Source organism: Rhinopithecus roxellana, chromosome 14 (genome assembly GCF_007565055.1).
Source record: "Rhinopithecus roxellana isolate Shanxi Qingling chromosome 14, ASM756505v1, whole genome shotgun sequence".
Classification (NCBI taxonomy): domain Eukaryota; kingdom Metazoa; phylum Chordata; class Mammalia; order Primates; family Cercopithecidae; genus Rhinopithecus; species Rhinopithecus roxellana.
In genome coordinates, this window is record NC_044562.1 from 45,098,597 (window position 1) to 45,111,506 (window position 12,910).

Consider the following 12,910-nt stretch of genomic DNA (forward strand, 5'->3'; position numbering starts at 1 on the left):
GAGCAACAACTTTAAATTTGAGATTCATTTTTATAAGGCAATTTCTGCAAGCTTATTTTTGGTTCTTCTTTTGTGCCTTTGAGAATTGAAAAAAAACAGGATACAAATACAAATTTATATTTTTCTTCTCAGGGACACAAAGGTCTTGAAGGCCCTAAAGGTGAAGTTGGAGCACCTGGTTCCAAGGTAATCTTATAATTATCTCACTGTAGCCTCACTTTGGCTTCTTAATTTTGCTTCAAATGTTTACACATTTTTCAGAACCATCTTAATTCAGCAGGAGAGAGGGCTATAAATAAATGGTTAGGTAAATAAACGTAATTTTTCAAAGATGAGTGGCAACGGCTTTACGATGACATGACTTAATATGCCTCCAAGAACAGCCTCCATGGCACTGGGTGTCTGCCAGTGTAGGATGGGTGTTGTCTTCATATGAAGATGGCACTGTGAATCTATCTTCTAAAATACAGTCGTTCATTTTTCGTCTTAAAAAATATCTGAAAGGTTTAGATAGTTCATTCGTCCCATTATTGAGTACTCCTTTAATACCAAGACCCTCTACCCATTGTTTCTTCTCAAAATTTATTTGTATTTCTATAGGGAGAAAAAACATCAAGGAATTATAACGGAATTTTTAGTGGAAAACATCATGACCTAATGTGGAAATCATTTGACTTTAAATTTTTTTATTTCTAAGTCTCCTAGAATAGATCTTAAGAGAATATTACAATCAATTTTAGCTTTGTAAAGTTTTACTTGAGACATATCAGACATAGCCAGATAAGTCCTTTCCTGAGACTAGTTACTGTGGCTAGGTATGATAGTTTCCATCAATCTTAAGTCCCCAATATTAATTTATATGTATTTCTTTAAAACTATACTACTATTGCATTTTGAGAAGAAGTAATAGAACATTCTGAGATCCTATGTCAAAAGTACATCTTTCATATGCCCTCTTTGAAAATATGCTTTTAAAATTACACACACACAGCAAAGTGATGTGAGTATCAGTTGTAGGCTTCTCATATTGTAATGTATTCTCATTTTTGTTTTAGGGTGAAGCTGGCCCCACTGGTTCAATGGGTGCCATGGGTCCTCTGGTATGTGCTGGTTTTCTTGTTTCTTAAATTTCTTATTTATTTATTTATTTATTTATTATTTATTTATTTATTTTTATTATACTTTAAGTTCTAGGGTACATGTGCATAACGTGCAGGTTTGTTACATATGTATACTTCTGCCATGTTGGTGTGCTGCACCCATCAACTCGTCAGCACCCATCAACTCATCATTTATATCATGTATAACTCCCAATGCAATCCCTCCCCCCTCCCCCCTCCCCATGATAGGCCCCAGTGTGTGATGTTCCCCTTCCCGAGTCCAAGTGATCTCATTGTTCAGTTCCCACCTATGAGTGAGAACATGCGGTGTTTGGTTTTCTGTTCTTGTGATAGTTTGCTAAGAATGATGGTTTCCAGCTGCATCCATGTCCCTACAAAGGATGCAAACTCATCCTTTTTTATGGCTGCATAGTATTCCATGGTGTATATGTGCCACATTTTCTTAATCCAGTCTGTCACAGATGAACATTTGGGTTGATTCCAAGTCTTTGCTATTGTGAATAGTGCCGCAATAAACATATGTGTGCATGTGTCTTTATAGCAGCATGATTTATAATCTTTGTAGATTCTGGATATCAATATTGTGAAAATGGCCATACTGCCCAAGGTTATTTATAGATTCAATGCCATCCCCATCAAGCTACCAATGAGTTTCTTCACAGAATTGGAAAAAACTGCTTTACAGTTCATATGGAACCAAAAAAGAGCCCGCATTGCCAAGACAATCCTAAGTCAAAAGGACAAAGCTGGAGGCGTCACGCTACCTGACTTCAAACTATACTACAAGGCTACAGTAACCAAAACAGCACGGTACTGGTACCAAAACAGAGATATAGACTAATGGAACAGAACGGAGTCCTCAGAAATAATACCACACATCTACAGCCATCTGATCTTTGACAAACCTGAGAGAAACAAGAAATGGAGAAAGGATTCCCTATTTAATAAATGGTGCTGGGAAAATTGGCTAGCCATAAGTAGAAAGCTGAAACTGGATATTTTCCTTACTCCTTATACGAAGATTAATTCAAGATGGATTAGAGACTTAAATGTTAGACCTAATACCATAAAAACCCTAGAAGAAAACCTAGGTAGTTCCATTCAGGACATAGGCATGGGCAAGGACTTCATGTCTAAAACACCAAAAGCAATGGCAGCAAAAGTCAAAATTGACAAATGGGATCTAATTAAACTAAAGAGCTTCTGCATAGCAAAAGAAACTACCATCAGAGTGAACAGGCATCCTACAGAATGGGAGAAAATTTTTGCAATCTACTCATCTGACAAAGGGCTGTTTCTTAAATTTCTAAGGTCATATTTCCTTGCCTTTTAGATTATAACAAGAGAATGTTTTAATGTAAAATAAAAAATGGAGAGCATAAGTTGGCTGGTAAAATAATCTTGATTACTAGCTGATAGACAAGCACAAGAGAGTTGAGCCCTTCTAATAGAAAAGGCTTTCTACATTTCATTGTTTCTCTTACCAGTTGAATGCCCTTATTCTTTTTCTATACTCAGTGATCAAATCAAGATTATTGTATATTCAGCCCATTAAAGCCAGTTAAGTGAAATCTATTTATGTAAGGGGTGATAGGTTATTTATCTCCAAATGGGGAGAGTTTTTCAAACCCAACATTGCCCCTGGAAATACTACTGCTTGGTGGCCAATTATCTTGAGTCTCAATTGGATTGAGTGGGGTAGTCAGACTACCCTACATTTCAAATTAGGTGCTTCAAGAGATATTTCTTCTCTATCGTCATAGGGTCCGAGGGGAATGCCAGGAGAGAGAGGGAGACTTGGGCCACAGGGTGCTCCTGTAAGTATATCTGTTTTTACTTATACTGCTGAGATGTATATTTCAATTCATTTTTAGATTTAGTTTACTGAACTTGCCTTTTAAATGAAATTAACAGTACTGGTCACCTTTTTTTTTTTCTTTTCCTTTTGGAATAAAGTCAGTTTTACAGAAAAGTTGAAAATAAAGCACAGAGAATTCTTGAACAACCTTCCCTTTGCTTTTAATGTTAACATACAGCCACAGTACATTTGTTGTCTACTTTAATACAAAAATTAAGAAAATAATGAATACATATAGCAGCTTTGAATATAGTCCATAGAAAAACACAAACTTGGATATAGTAATAAAATTACAATAATAAGAAACATTTATCAAAACCTTATTGTATGCCAAGAATTCTTCCAAGCATTTTATTTTATGTTCCTCATACTCCTAAAAGGTGAGTACTCTGAGTGCAGTCTTCGAAAGGTCTGAGTCTCCTGATCACCTGTCTTTGATTCATTTTAATTATACAGATTGAGAAATACTCTTGCAGACTATTTATGTAACTTGAATCTGTATAGGAGGCATATTCTAATTATTCCTTTCACAACTCTCTGAAGGTCAGGCTATGCTGACTAATATTTCAAACTTATAGTTCATTACTTTGCACCTACTTTGCTTTAGAGAGTTAAGGACTGTCACCTTTCCTCTATTATTTCAAGATCCTGATCATCACCATTACTATTAGCAATCCCAGGTTTACACTGTCTCTGCTATTACCTCCAGCCCATAGAGGACAACCAACTCAGAGTTACTCAACAGTACCAGATTCAGGGCCCTGATTTGGAAAGTGTAAGGCTGTCTCACCAGGCCATTCTATATCAGTTTAGTAAGCAGAGTGTCCTAAGGGGATATAGAGAATATTATAGAATATAGTCAGCTATTGGCTTATCCAGGCTAACATCATCTATCAATATAGTATGCTCACTTCTCTGTGCTTTCTTCTACTGTCTGCCAAGGGAGGTCTGACATTTCTGCCCCAGCATGGGCTATTTCTCTTCCCACATTTCTAAGAACTGTCTCCCATGTTAGCACTATTTCTCAGGGTTCTTACCAGGGTGTTAAATTGTCATATCATGAGACAGCATATCCACATCATTAAAGGTTTCCAACTTTGTATTCTGATTTTTGATACAGTGCCTTCAGGACCAAGATCCATAACATTCTTTCTCAGATCCCACCTCTACCTGATGTTTAGGTCTTATAGGTGCTTTGGTGTATGATATCTTTTTAAAAAGTAGTAGTGCTAGTTATTGGTCTGGTGTACAGAAGTGAGGCTTAAGTTGTCTGCCAAAGTAGAAGCTTCAACAAGAGAGAAGTACCAACTATTAATGGGGGGAATGGGCCACTTCTCTAGGCCCAGTGACTTTAGATGGACCTGAGATTTTAAGTTCTTTTATTTTCGTTTAAATTTTGAGGACAGGGTCTTACTCTGTTGCCCAGGCTACAGGGTAGTGGCACAATCATAGCTCACTGTAGCCTTGAACTCCTGGGCTCAAGTGATACTCTCACCTCAGGCTCCCAAATAGCTGGGACTACAGGCGCATGCCACCAATACTGGCTAATTTTTTTTGAAGAAACGGAGTCTCACATTGTTGCCCAAGCTGGTCTAAAACTCCTGGCTTCAAGCAATCCTCCTGTCTCAGGCTCCCAAAGTGCTGGAATTACAGGCATAAGTTACCAGGCCCAGCTGAAGTTCTTCAGTGTGTTGATGCACATATCCTAATGCCATATCTCAGAGTCCCACTCCTCTCAATCCAGGACCCTGACCATGACATAACAGACTTTCTAGGTTTGAGATTTCAGCCATCCCACGAGCTCTCATAGTCTTGCATTAAGCCCTGTGCTTGGCCTGTTATTCAGCTTTTTCTTCTCTCTGGTTGCAGAAGGTGAGAATTAAAAAAAAAATGCTGCCAAGGAGTCTTGCATTGGTGATTAATCACCATCAGCCTTTTAGTATCTTTCTCCAATAAATACACTATACAAGACCCATGCAATTCCATCAACTTTATAATTGTTATTTTCTTAATTCTTCTCAAATGCCCGAGATATTGCACCACTATCCCATTCCCTTAAAATATCTCTGTTCACCATTGGTGACAATATTTGCTGTTGTGCCATCGCAGCATGCCAAGGATGATTCATACTCTGACTGTCACCAGCTGACCAGTGGGAAATCCAGCTTTAAAATCCCATTTTAGAGTTTGCTTTCTTGTAATCACTCTGGCATCAATGGTCTTAGGGTATTAGGTCAGGTTTCCTAGGAAACAGCCACAGGAAAGTGACTTGTATACAGTACAGGAAATTTATTGGTGAGTACTCTTAGAAACTATTTTTGAAGGAATGAATAAAAGCAGGGTTTGTCAGAGGGAGAAATTGAATTGTGTTGCAATTGCAACAGAGATCTCAGTCAATTTCAGGGGAACTATGGAGTTGAGATGGCTCTTGCAGACTTGTCTCAAATAAGGGCCAATGCTTTGTATCCCTGCATTGACCAAGGAAAGAGTACAGTCTTGAGAGAGCTAATTCCCTTTAGCTGAGGGCAATTCCTAGGGAATGTCTCAATAGCGAGCCATCAGCAGGTTATATTTCCAGCTGACAGGATGAATACTTCAGTACTTAAGGGAGCCCTGGGTGAAACCCACAGGATTCATTATAACTTATCTCTTTCTGTGTGTTTTATTTTCTGGACATTGCTTCTCTGAGTTAATCTGGCTATTAAGAATATTGAGGTGTTCAAATTTTCATTGTCTCTGAGTTCATATGTAAGAAGATGATACATTAAAAAGAATCATTTTAATCAGTTTCATTTTCTCAATCTTGATTTTATTTCTTATTGCTATAAGGATAGATGCATTTATGACTACCATATCAGCTTGTGTAAATGTGTTTATATTGCTATTAACTGAGTGAGGGTTATTGTCAGCTAACTTTAATATTTATTCTTCAATTTGTAACATGGAAATTTTTTATAAAGCAAATAGATTATGAGAAAATGTAGTATAAAATGTAATCTTATCCTATCTTGTCCTTTTTCTCTTAATTAGGGACAACGAGGTGCACATGGTATGCCTGGAAAACCTGGACCAATGGTGAGTTATATTACTTTCATATTAATTCATTAATTTATTCATGCATTCTTCCATTTGTATATTCAGAAACATTTACAGAGCACTCACCATGTTCCAGACACTTGGAATAAAAAGCTGATGGACACACAGTACTTCTTCCACACTGTTCTATTAAGGAACAGAGAGATATTCATATTGTTATGTAACATAATTGTTAACTCCATAATATAGTAGACAACTTCAGGTGTGGGAACAACTTTCAAGTCAAGTCCTGAAAGATAAGTATTTAATATATAAAATGGGCAAGAATATAGCATTGGCCAGAGGATATATAGATGAGAAAACACAGTGGGCTCAGAAAATTCCAGGAAGGCAAAATTGGATTCAGAGGCGGGAGCTAGATCATGAAGGACTATACTTACCATGTTAAATGGTTTTTGAGCTTTTTTCTATAGTTAATGTGAGATCATTCAGGGATTTTAAACATAAGAACATTATGACCAGAGGATAATCTGCTGGTAATGTTTGAAGATAAAATGAAGACAGCTAAGAATAAAGAATGAGTTTGAATACCACTGGCATAATTCCAGAAAGAAATTACAAAGATGTGAACTAAACTTATTATGGTAGTAACAGAGGCCGACTGCAAGTCAGTGAGCTAACAACTCTAATGGACATGACCCAGTAGATTTCTGGTTTAAAGTGTTTGATGGATGATGTAATTTATCTGAAATTGGAAATAAAGAAAGAGGAACAGGATACCATTTGTGGGTTTGAGTTTAGAATGGGAATAAATGAGTTCAATTTTGTGATTAGATTTGCAAGAGGAGCTCAGGATAGAAATTTGAATTTCAAATGTAGTTTTGGAAATTTTTAACATACAGGCAATACATACAGCTGTGGGAGTAAAAGTGTAACACGGAATGAGAAATGATGAGGTCTCAACGTGTACCAATATTTTGTATACTGTGCTTTTTTGTGCTTAGTATGGACAAGGCTATTGTATTTTGCTTCAGACCATCTTGCAGTATTTCATAGGTAATCCTCTGTAACTATGAACCTTTAATTCACGCTTGAAGATGGAAATCTGGACACTTATTTAGCTATTGCAAATTAGCTAAATAACTAGATCTAGATCATGAAGGGCTATACTTACACACTTAAAGGACTTTTGAGTTCTTTTCTATTATAATTAATGTGAGATCATTCAGAGATTTTAAACATAGGAACTTTATGACCAGAAAGATCATCTCCTGGTAATGTGGATGATGAAATGAAGATGGCTAAGACTAAAGAATCATCTGTAAATTATAAACAAAGAATGAATTGTAAATTATAAACAAAGGCAAATATTTTAAATTTGACACATTTCAAACATATTCCCTTTTTTAAATTCCCTTACTTGCAATAGTTCTCCCATGTGAATAGCCTCAATTGCTGCTCATTAACTGCTGAGTTACCCAGAGGTACAAAGGATCCTAAGAGATGTGTGGAGCTGAACTAGATTTTAGTTGAAACAGTGCTGTGGATCAAGGTCTCTACTACTATTCTGTCAAGGACACTTAAATTATATCTTTACAAGCAAAATAAAACTAATTTAATTTTTAAAAAGAGCTTCAAGACATAAAGTTATTTTCTGAAATTTAGAGCAATTTGTTATACATGTGCTTTTCCCATCAATTATGTGATTTTAATAGCAGTGCCCTGACTTTTAAAAGGAAGATATAATGGTATCTAGAATAAATTATTTCATATATGATTAACACTGGTTGCTAGTAAAATGTACATAGTTGTATTGTAGGCATCATGTAGTAAACTTTATCTGTTCATCATGAAATTAGTGGTTCTCAACTTTGGCTGTACATTAGAATTACCTGGAAACTTAAAAATATTGATGTCCAATCCAATTTAAACGTAATCTCTAGAGGTAGACTCAGAAATCAGTATTTTTTAAAGCTCTACAGATGATTCCATAGGGTCATTAATGTGGATAGCTGCTGCAGGAAACCAAAAAGTGGTGTTTTATAATAGCACAAATATATTTATAGAATGTTATCTCTAGTCATTTTTTAATGTACTAATTGAGCACGAAGTTGCTACTGAAAATGCTCCTAAATAAATAGTCCGTAGAACAATTTTATTTTACTCCAATAGGAAAAGTTGAGTCAAGCTCTACAAGGTAAATTATGCTAACAAAACACCAAGGAAAGAAAATATTATGAGGGAAAGAGAGAAGATATTGTAGGAAATATTCATGGTCAACATGGGCCAAGACTGAATGATCAAAAAAGAAAAAAATTTAAAGCTATTAGCCAAAAGTAAAGCATAATTATAGTAATTGAAATCATTTGCCCCAGGGATCTTTTCTTCCTTGTTTCTCATAAGTAGGAAAGAAAACATAGGATGAAAAAATAAGTGTATTTTGAAAGGGCTTTTATTAATTCAAAACTGATGGGATTAAAGTACAGTCCTTGAAGAGTCAGAATAATCTGTACTAGAATTCCTCTTATACTCACTTCTTTTAAATTTAGTCTTTTAATCAATGGCTTAAATTCTATGCATGCCTTTCCAAATGGAGGGTAATATAAATATCCACTTGTTATTGCCTGAAAAACCTCTCTAAAATATCTAGGCTTTTTTTTTTTTTTTTTTTTGGAGATGGAGTCTCACTCTAGGTTGGAGTGCAATGGTGCGATCACAGCTCACTGCAACCTCCACCTTCCAGGTTCCAGCAATTCTCCTACCTCAGCCTCCCAAGTAGCCAGGATTATAGGCACCCGCCATCACACCCAGCTAATTTTTGTATTTTTAGTAGAGACTGGGTTTCACCGCATTGGCCAGGCTGGACTCCAGCTCCTGACCTCAGGTGATCTGCCTGCCTTGGCCTCCCAAAGTGCTGGGATTACAGGCGTGAGCCACCACGCCTGGCCTCCAGGTGGTTCTTAAGCATCATTTTTATAGAACAAAGTACTAGATTTTGATATAAAATAAAACTTTCTAAAAACTACATTATTTGATTGACACAAAGAAAGTACATCTCTCAAGAGGCAATTGTTTGAAACACTTTATGTTTGTGATTGATTTAATCCTATATGCTATTTGAGTAATCCAATTATATTTAATACCTTGGATATGTCTTTTAGCATTACTTTAGATTGATGTTGAAAGGTACTTATAATGAAATTAGACTATTATCTTTGTAATTTTAAAGTGAAAGGCAGGTTATTCTTATGTGTCAAATACAAAATGACACCAAAGACTTAAAAATGACCTAATTAGATACTAATTAAATACATGTCTGATTACCTTTCTGGTTTCTTTTAATAGGGTCCTCTTGGGATACCAGGCTCTTCTGGTTTTCCAGGAAATCCTGGAATGAAGGTAAGACGTTAATGTTAATATACAGTATTTAACTCTACATGATTACATGAGCCCCAAAGTGAAGAATGACATTTAATTAATTGAAAAGTGTGGAAGTTACTTTTAACTAAGGAAAGAGCCTAGAGTATGCCCTTTGTTCATTATTACATGGAAGAAGATAAACGAAAAAATAAAATTAACTGTATAAATATAATTAAAGGAGAATCACTTATAATTGTACCCTTATAATATCAAAGAACCTGATGTGTTAGGACTCTAATGCCAGCCAATCAAAACAGCTCTAAGGAATAGGAGCTTTAAACTGAATTGGAACTCTATTCTCTATTCTTGAATAGAGTACTTGGAAGTAGTAAACAACAGAAGGTTCCAAACAATAGTAGGTTAAAATAAATTAGATGCTGTCAAAAGGCTGTTCTTTCACCTAACATTTGTTATCACTCTGCACTCCCCCAGACCCCCAACCCAAGTCTATGCAACCATTAAAGGAGTGGACATGGAGAATATTTGGCTCTCCATGTAGGAATGATTAAAGTATTCTGTGGGATGACTTACATTTGTAGTGAGTCACAATTGGTTCTTTCAGTACTTTCAGATAAATTCAAGGACGACAGTAGAAGGACATTAGGATTACATTAGATAAACTGGTGAATTAATTCAGAATACCTCTTTCAAGTCATAAGCAATATAACACATCTGATTCCCCCTGATGCCATGTTTCCCTTTGGCAATGACTTTCTTCATCCTGAAGAGATTATGCACAAGACTATGCTGTACAAAAATGACTGCAGTCACAGACAGTCACCTGGCCCCTCCAAACCTTGTTTTCTCATGGAATTTTGTTGAGGATTAAGTGACATCATCTACATGAACCCATCACATAGAGCCTGATGCAGAGGACACCCTAAATGTAGGTTCATGCTTCTTATTAGTTGTGCTACTCAAATTGGACTTTAAGAAAAATGTCTGTAGCTGACATTTCAGATATTCCTTGAAAATGTGAGAATCACCAAGTCAAATTATTCTTTAGGCTCTCTCTAATGACATATTCAAATACGGTGCTATGGGGATGCCGCTGCTTGAAAACGGTGCCTTAATTCCTTTCCCCGTGTTCACTGAGAACTCAGTGTGAACTCAAGTGGGTGGGATCTTCTTGGGTCTCCTCTGAATCTAATCTTGTCCCTGAAGTCCTAATAATGTCACTACCACAGACTCTGGCCCAGACTCTCTGTATACCCCTGTCAAAACATGCAAAATCCCTTCCCTCTTTTTGTGAGACCCTCTGCCCCCAGGCTGAGTTCTGGTTAAGGAAATACTCACAGATCTATGAATTAGCAGAAAGAGGTTTATACTCCAACTTTCATAGGATTTACTTTAACTTCACTAGCAATCATAGTTTACACAACCCAACCATTCACTCTGGTTACTTCTCTCTCCTCCTGGGTGTTTGTGGTACTGGTTGTTGGCTACTGAAAATTGCTTAATAAAACTCAAACATCTAGCAAAACTGTTCTGTTAGAAATTTTCTGTCTTTTCCTTCCTGCTTCTCTCCACCATAAAATTCCTGGATCTTTGTTTTTGGACAGGATCCTGCTTTTCCTACAAAGTTCTGCCATGGTCTCTGCTCTCTGACTAAAGAATAAACTTCTAAATCCAGTTCTTTGCATTTCAATGAAGTGAAACAGAGATTCAATATGCTTTACTGATACTGATGAGATTCCTAAGGCTTAGAATTTTGGTTTTCCAGGCCCCTTTATGATTAGATCCACATAGGTACATAATAAGCCAGATAAAATACAGAAGCCAAGTGAAGTTTGAATTTCAGATAAGCAAAGAATACATGTGTAGTATGTGTATGTCCCAAATATTGCATGGGAAAAACTTATGCTAAAAGTTATTGTTTATATGAATTAAAACTCAACTAGGCATTTTTATTTGCCAGCTGGACTCACTATCTTGGCTTGAAATAAAGGGAGCTATTAAGTTACCTTAACCACTTCACTCTGCTCTTAATGTTGCAGTTTAAAAATATCTTTTAATTCTTATCAAAGAAGTGTTGTTTCTTTGGTTTAAAAATAGATGGTATTTTGCTTATAAGGTTGCCAAAAATTAAGTTGATTAGACATTTGTAGTCCAGATGTTTTTCACTTTGCTGATAAATGCTTTCTTGAAGGTCAGTGGAACTGAATTTTACAACTGAAATCTTATACTCTGAAATATGATTTGTTATATTGCTTATATAGCAAGGAAACAATTTCGTGTTCTGTAATGATGGTATGAAATTTTATGTAGACTTTTTACAGTGAGTCTCACACATTTGGAAAACTATTGTCTGAATCTTGCAGCACATTTTAGCTGATATTAGGTTGCTTTATAAAAATTGGAAAATAATATGATTTATCCTCTAACGATTGCATGAAGCTTTAATTGTGTAGTAAATTGCTAGGCTTGAAATGTCTAGCTTTACATTGAACAGAAACAACCCCTTTAAACACAGTGGGTTGGTCAGTTTTTCTCCCTCATTTGATTTGTGTTGAAGAGTCTGAATGTATACACTATTTATACAGAAATGGGCTTGAATAACCTGAGTATTTATGGAAGAACATATTAAAAGTAAACCATGCAGATTTAAGAATATCTATTCTTTGATAAATATCTTAAATAACAAAAATTTAAGAATATCTTATTCTTTGAGTAACTCGATGTGCATGAGGTGTAGGTCTGTTTCTAGTTTTTCTTTATGAACTTAGATTATCTTAACTGTTTAATATGTAATAAGTATAAATTCTGACAGATGTGGTAAGAAAAAGTCCAGATTTTGTGGAGGTTCAGAGGAGAGGGAACTTAAGCTAACCCTGGTGTAGGGCTTCTCTAACTGGAGATTGGATATGGAGAATATTCCTAGTGAAGAGGCCACTAGCATCATCCCTTAAGAAGGAAATGGGAAAGTGAGTACACTCCTTAAGCTTGGTTGGGCACATATCTCTTGTAATCCTCCTTGGCCTCTTTAAATATTTGGGTTTCAAATGTAAAATTCCAAATAAGCAGTCAACTTTGTACAATGTCACTCTTGTATTCTTCTTAAATTAACATTTCCCTTTGCACCCTTTTAGGGAGAAGCAGGTCCTACAGGGGCGCGAGGCCCTGAAGGTCCTCAGGGGCAGAGAGGTGAAACTGGGCCCCCAGGTCCAGTTGGCTCTCCAGGTCTTCCTGTAAGTTTGTGGCGTATCTAAGAACCAGCCCAGAGAGCTGGACATTTCTTGTAACATCAGAACAAATTCAACCTTTTTTTTTTTATTATTATTATACTTTAAGTTCTAGGATACATGTGCATAATGTGCAGGTTTGTTACATATGTATAATTGTGCCATGTTGGTGTGCTGCACCCATCAACTCGTCAGCACCCATCAATTCATCATTTATATCAGGTATAACTCCCAGTGCAATCCCTCCCCCCTCCCCCCTCCCCATGATAGGCCCTGGTGTGTGATGTTCCCCT

The 12,910-nt window shown here is 36.3% G+C and overlaps 1 protein-coding gene across 1 annotated transcript in view; it reads left to right on the forward strand.

Annotated features, from left to right (window-relative positions):
* The window catches only part of COL5A2 (collagen type V alpha 2 chain), a 159,982-nt gene that overhangs the window by 104,225 nt on the left and 42,847 nt on the right, over positions 1-12,910 (forward strand). Inside the window, exons 14-19 of the mRNA XM_010370285.2 lie at positions 133-186; positions 1,056-1,100; positions 2,885-2,938; positions 6,010-6,054; positions 9,361-9,414; positions 12,525-12,623. Coding sequence (XP_010368587.1) covers positions 133-186; positions 1,056-1,100; positions 2,885-2,938; positions 6,010-6,054; positions 9,361-9,414; positions 12,525-12,623 — 351 coding nt within the window. The remainder of the gene's footprint in view (positions 1-132; positions 187-1,055; positions 1,101-2,884; positions 2,939-6,009; positions 6,055-9,360; positions 9,415-12,524; positions 12,624-12,910) is intronic.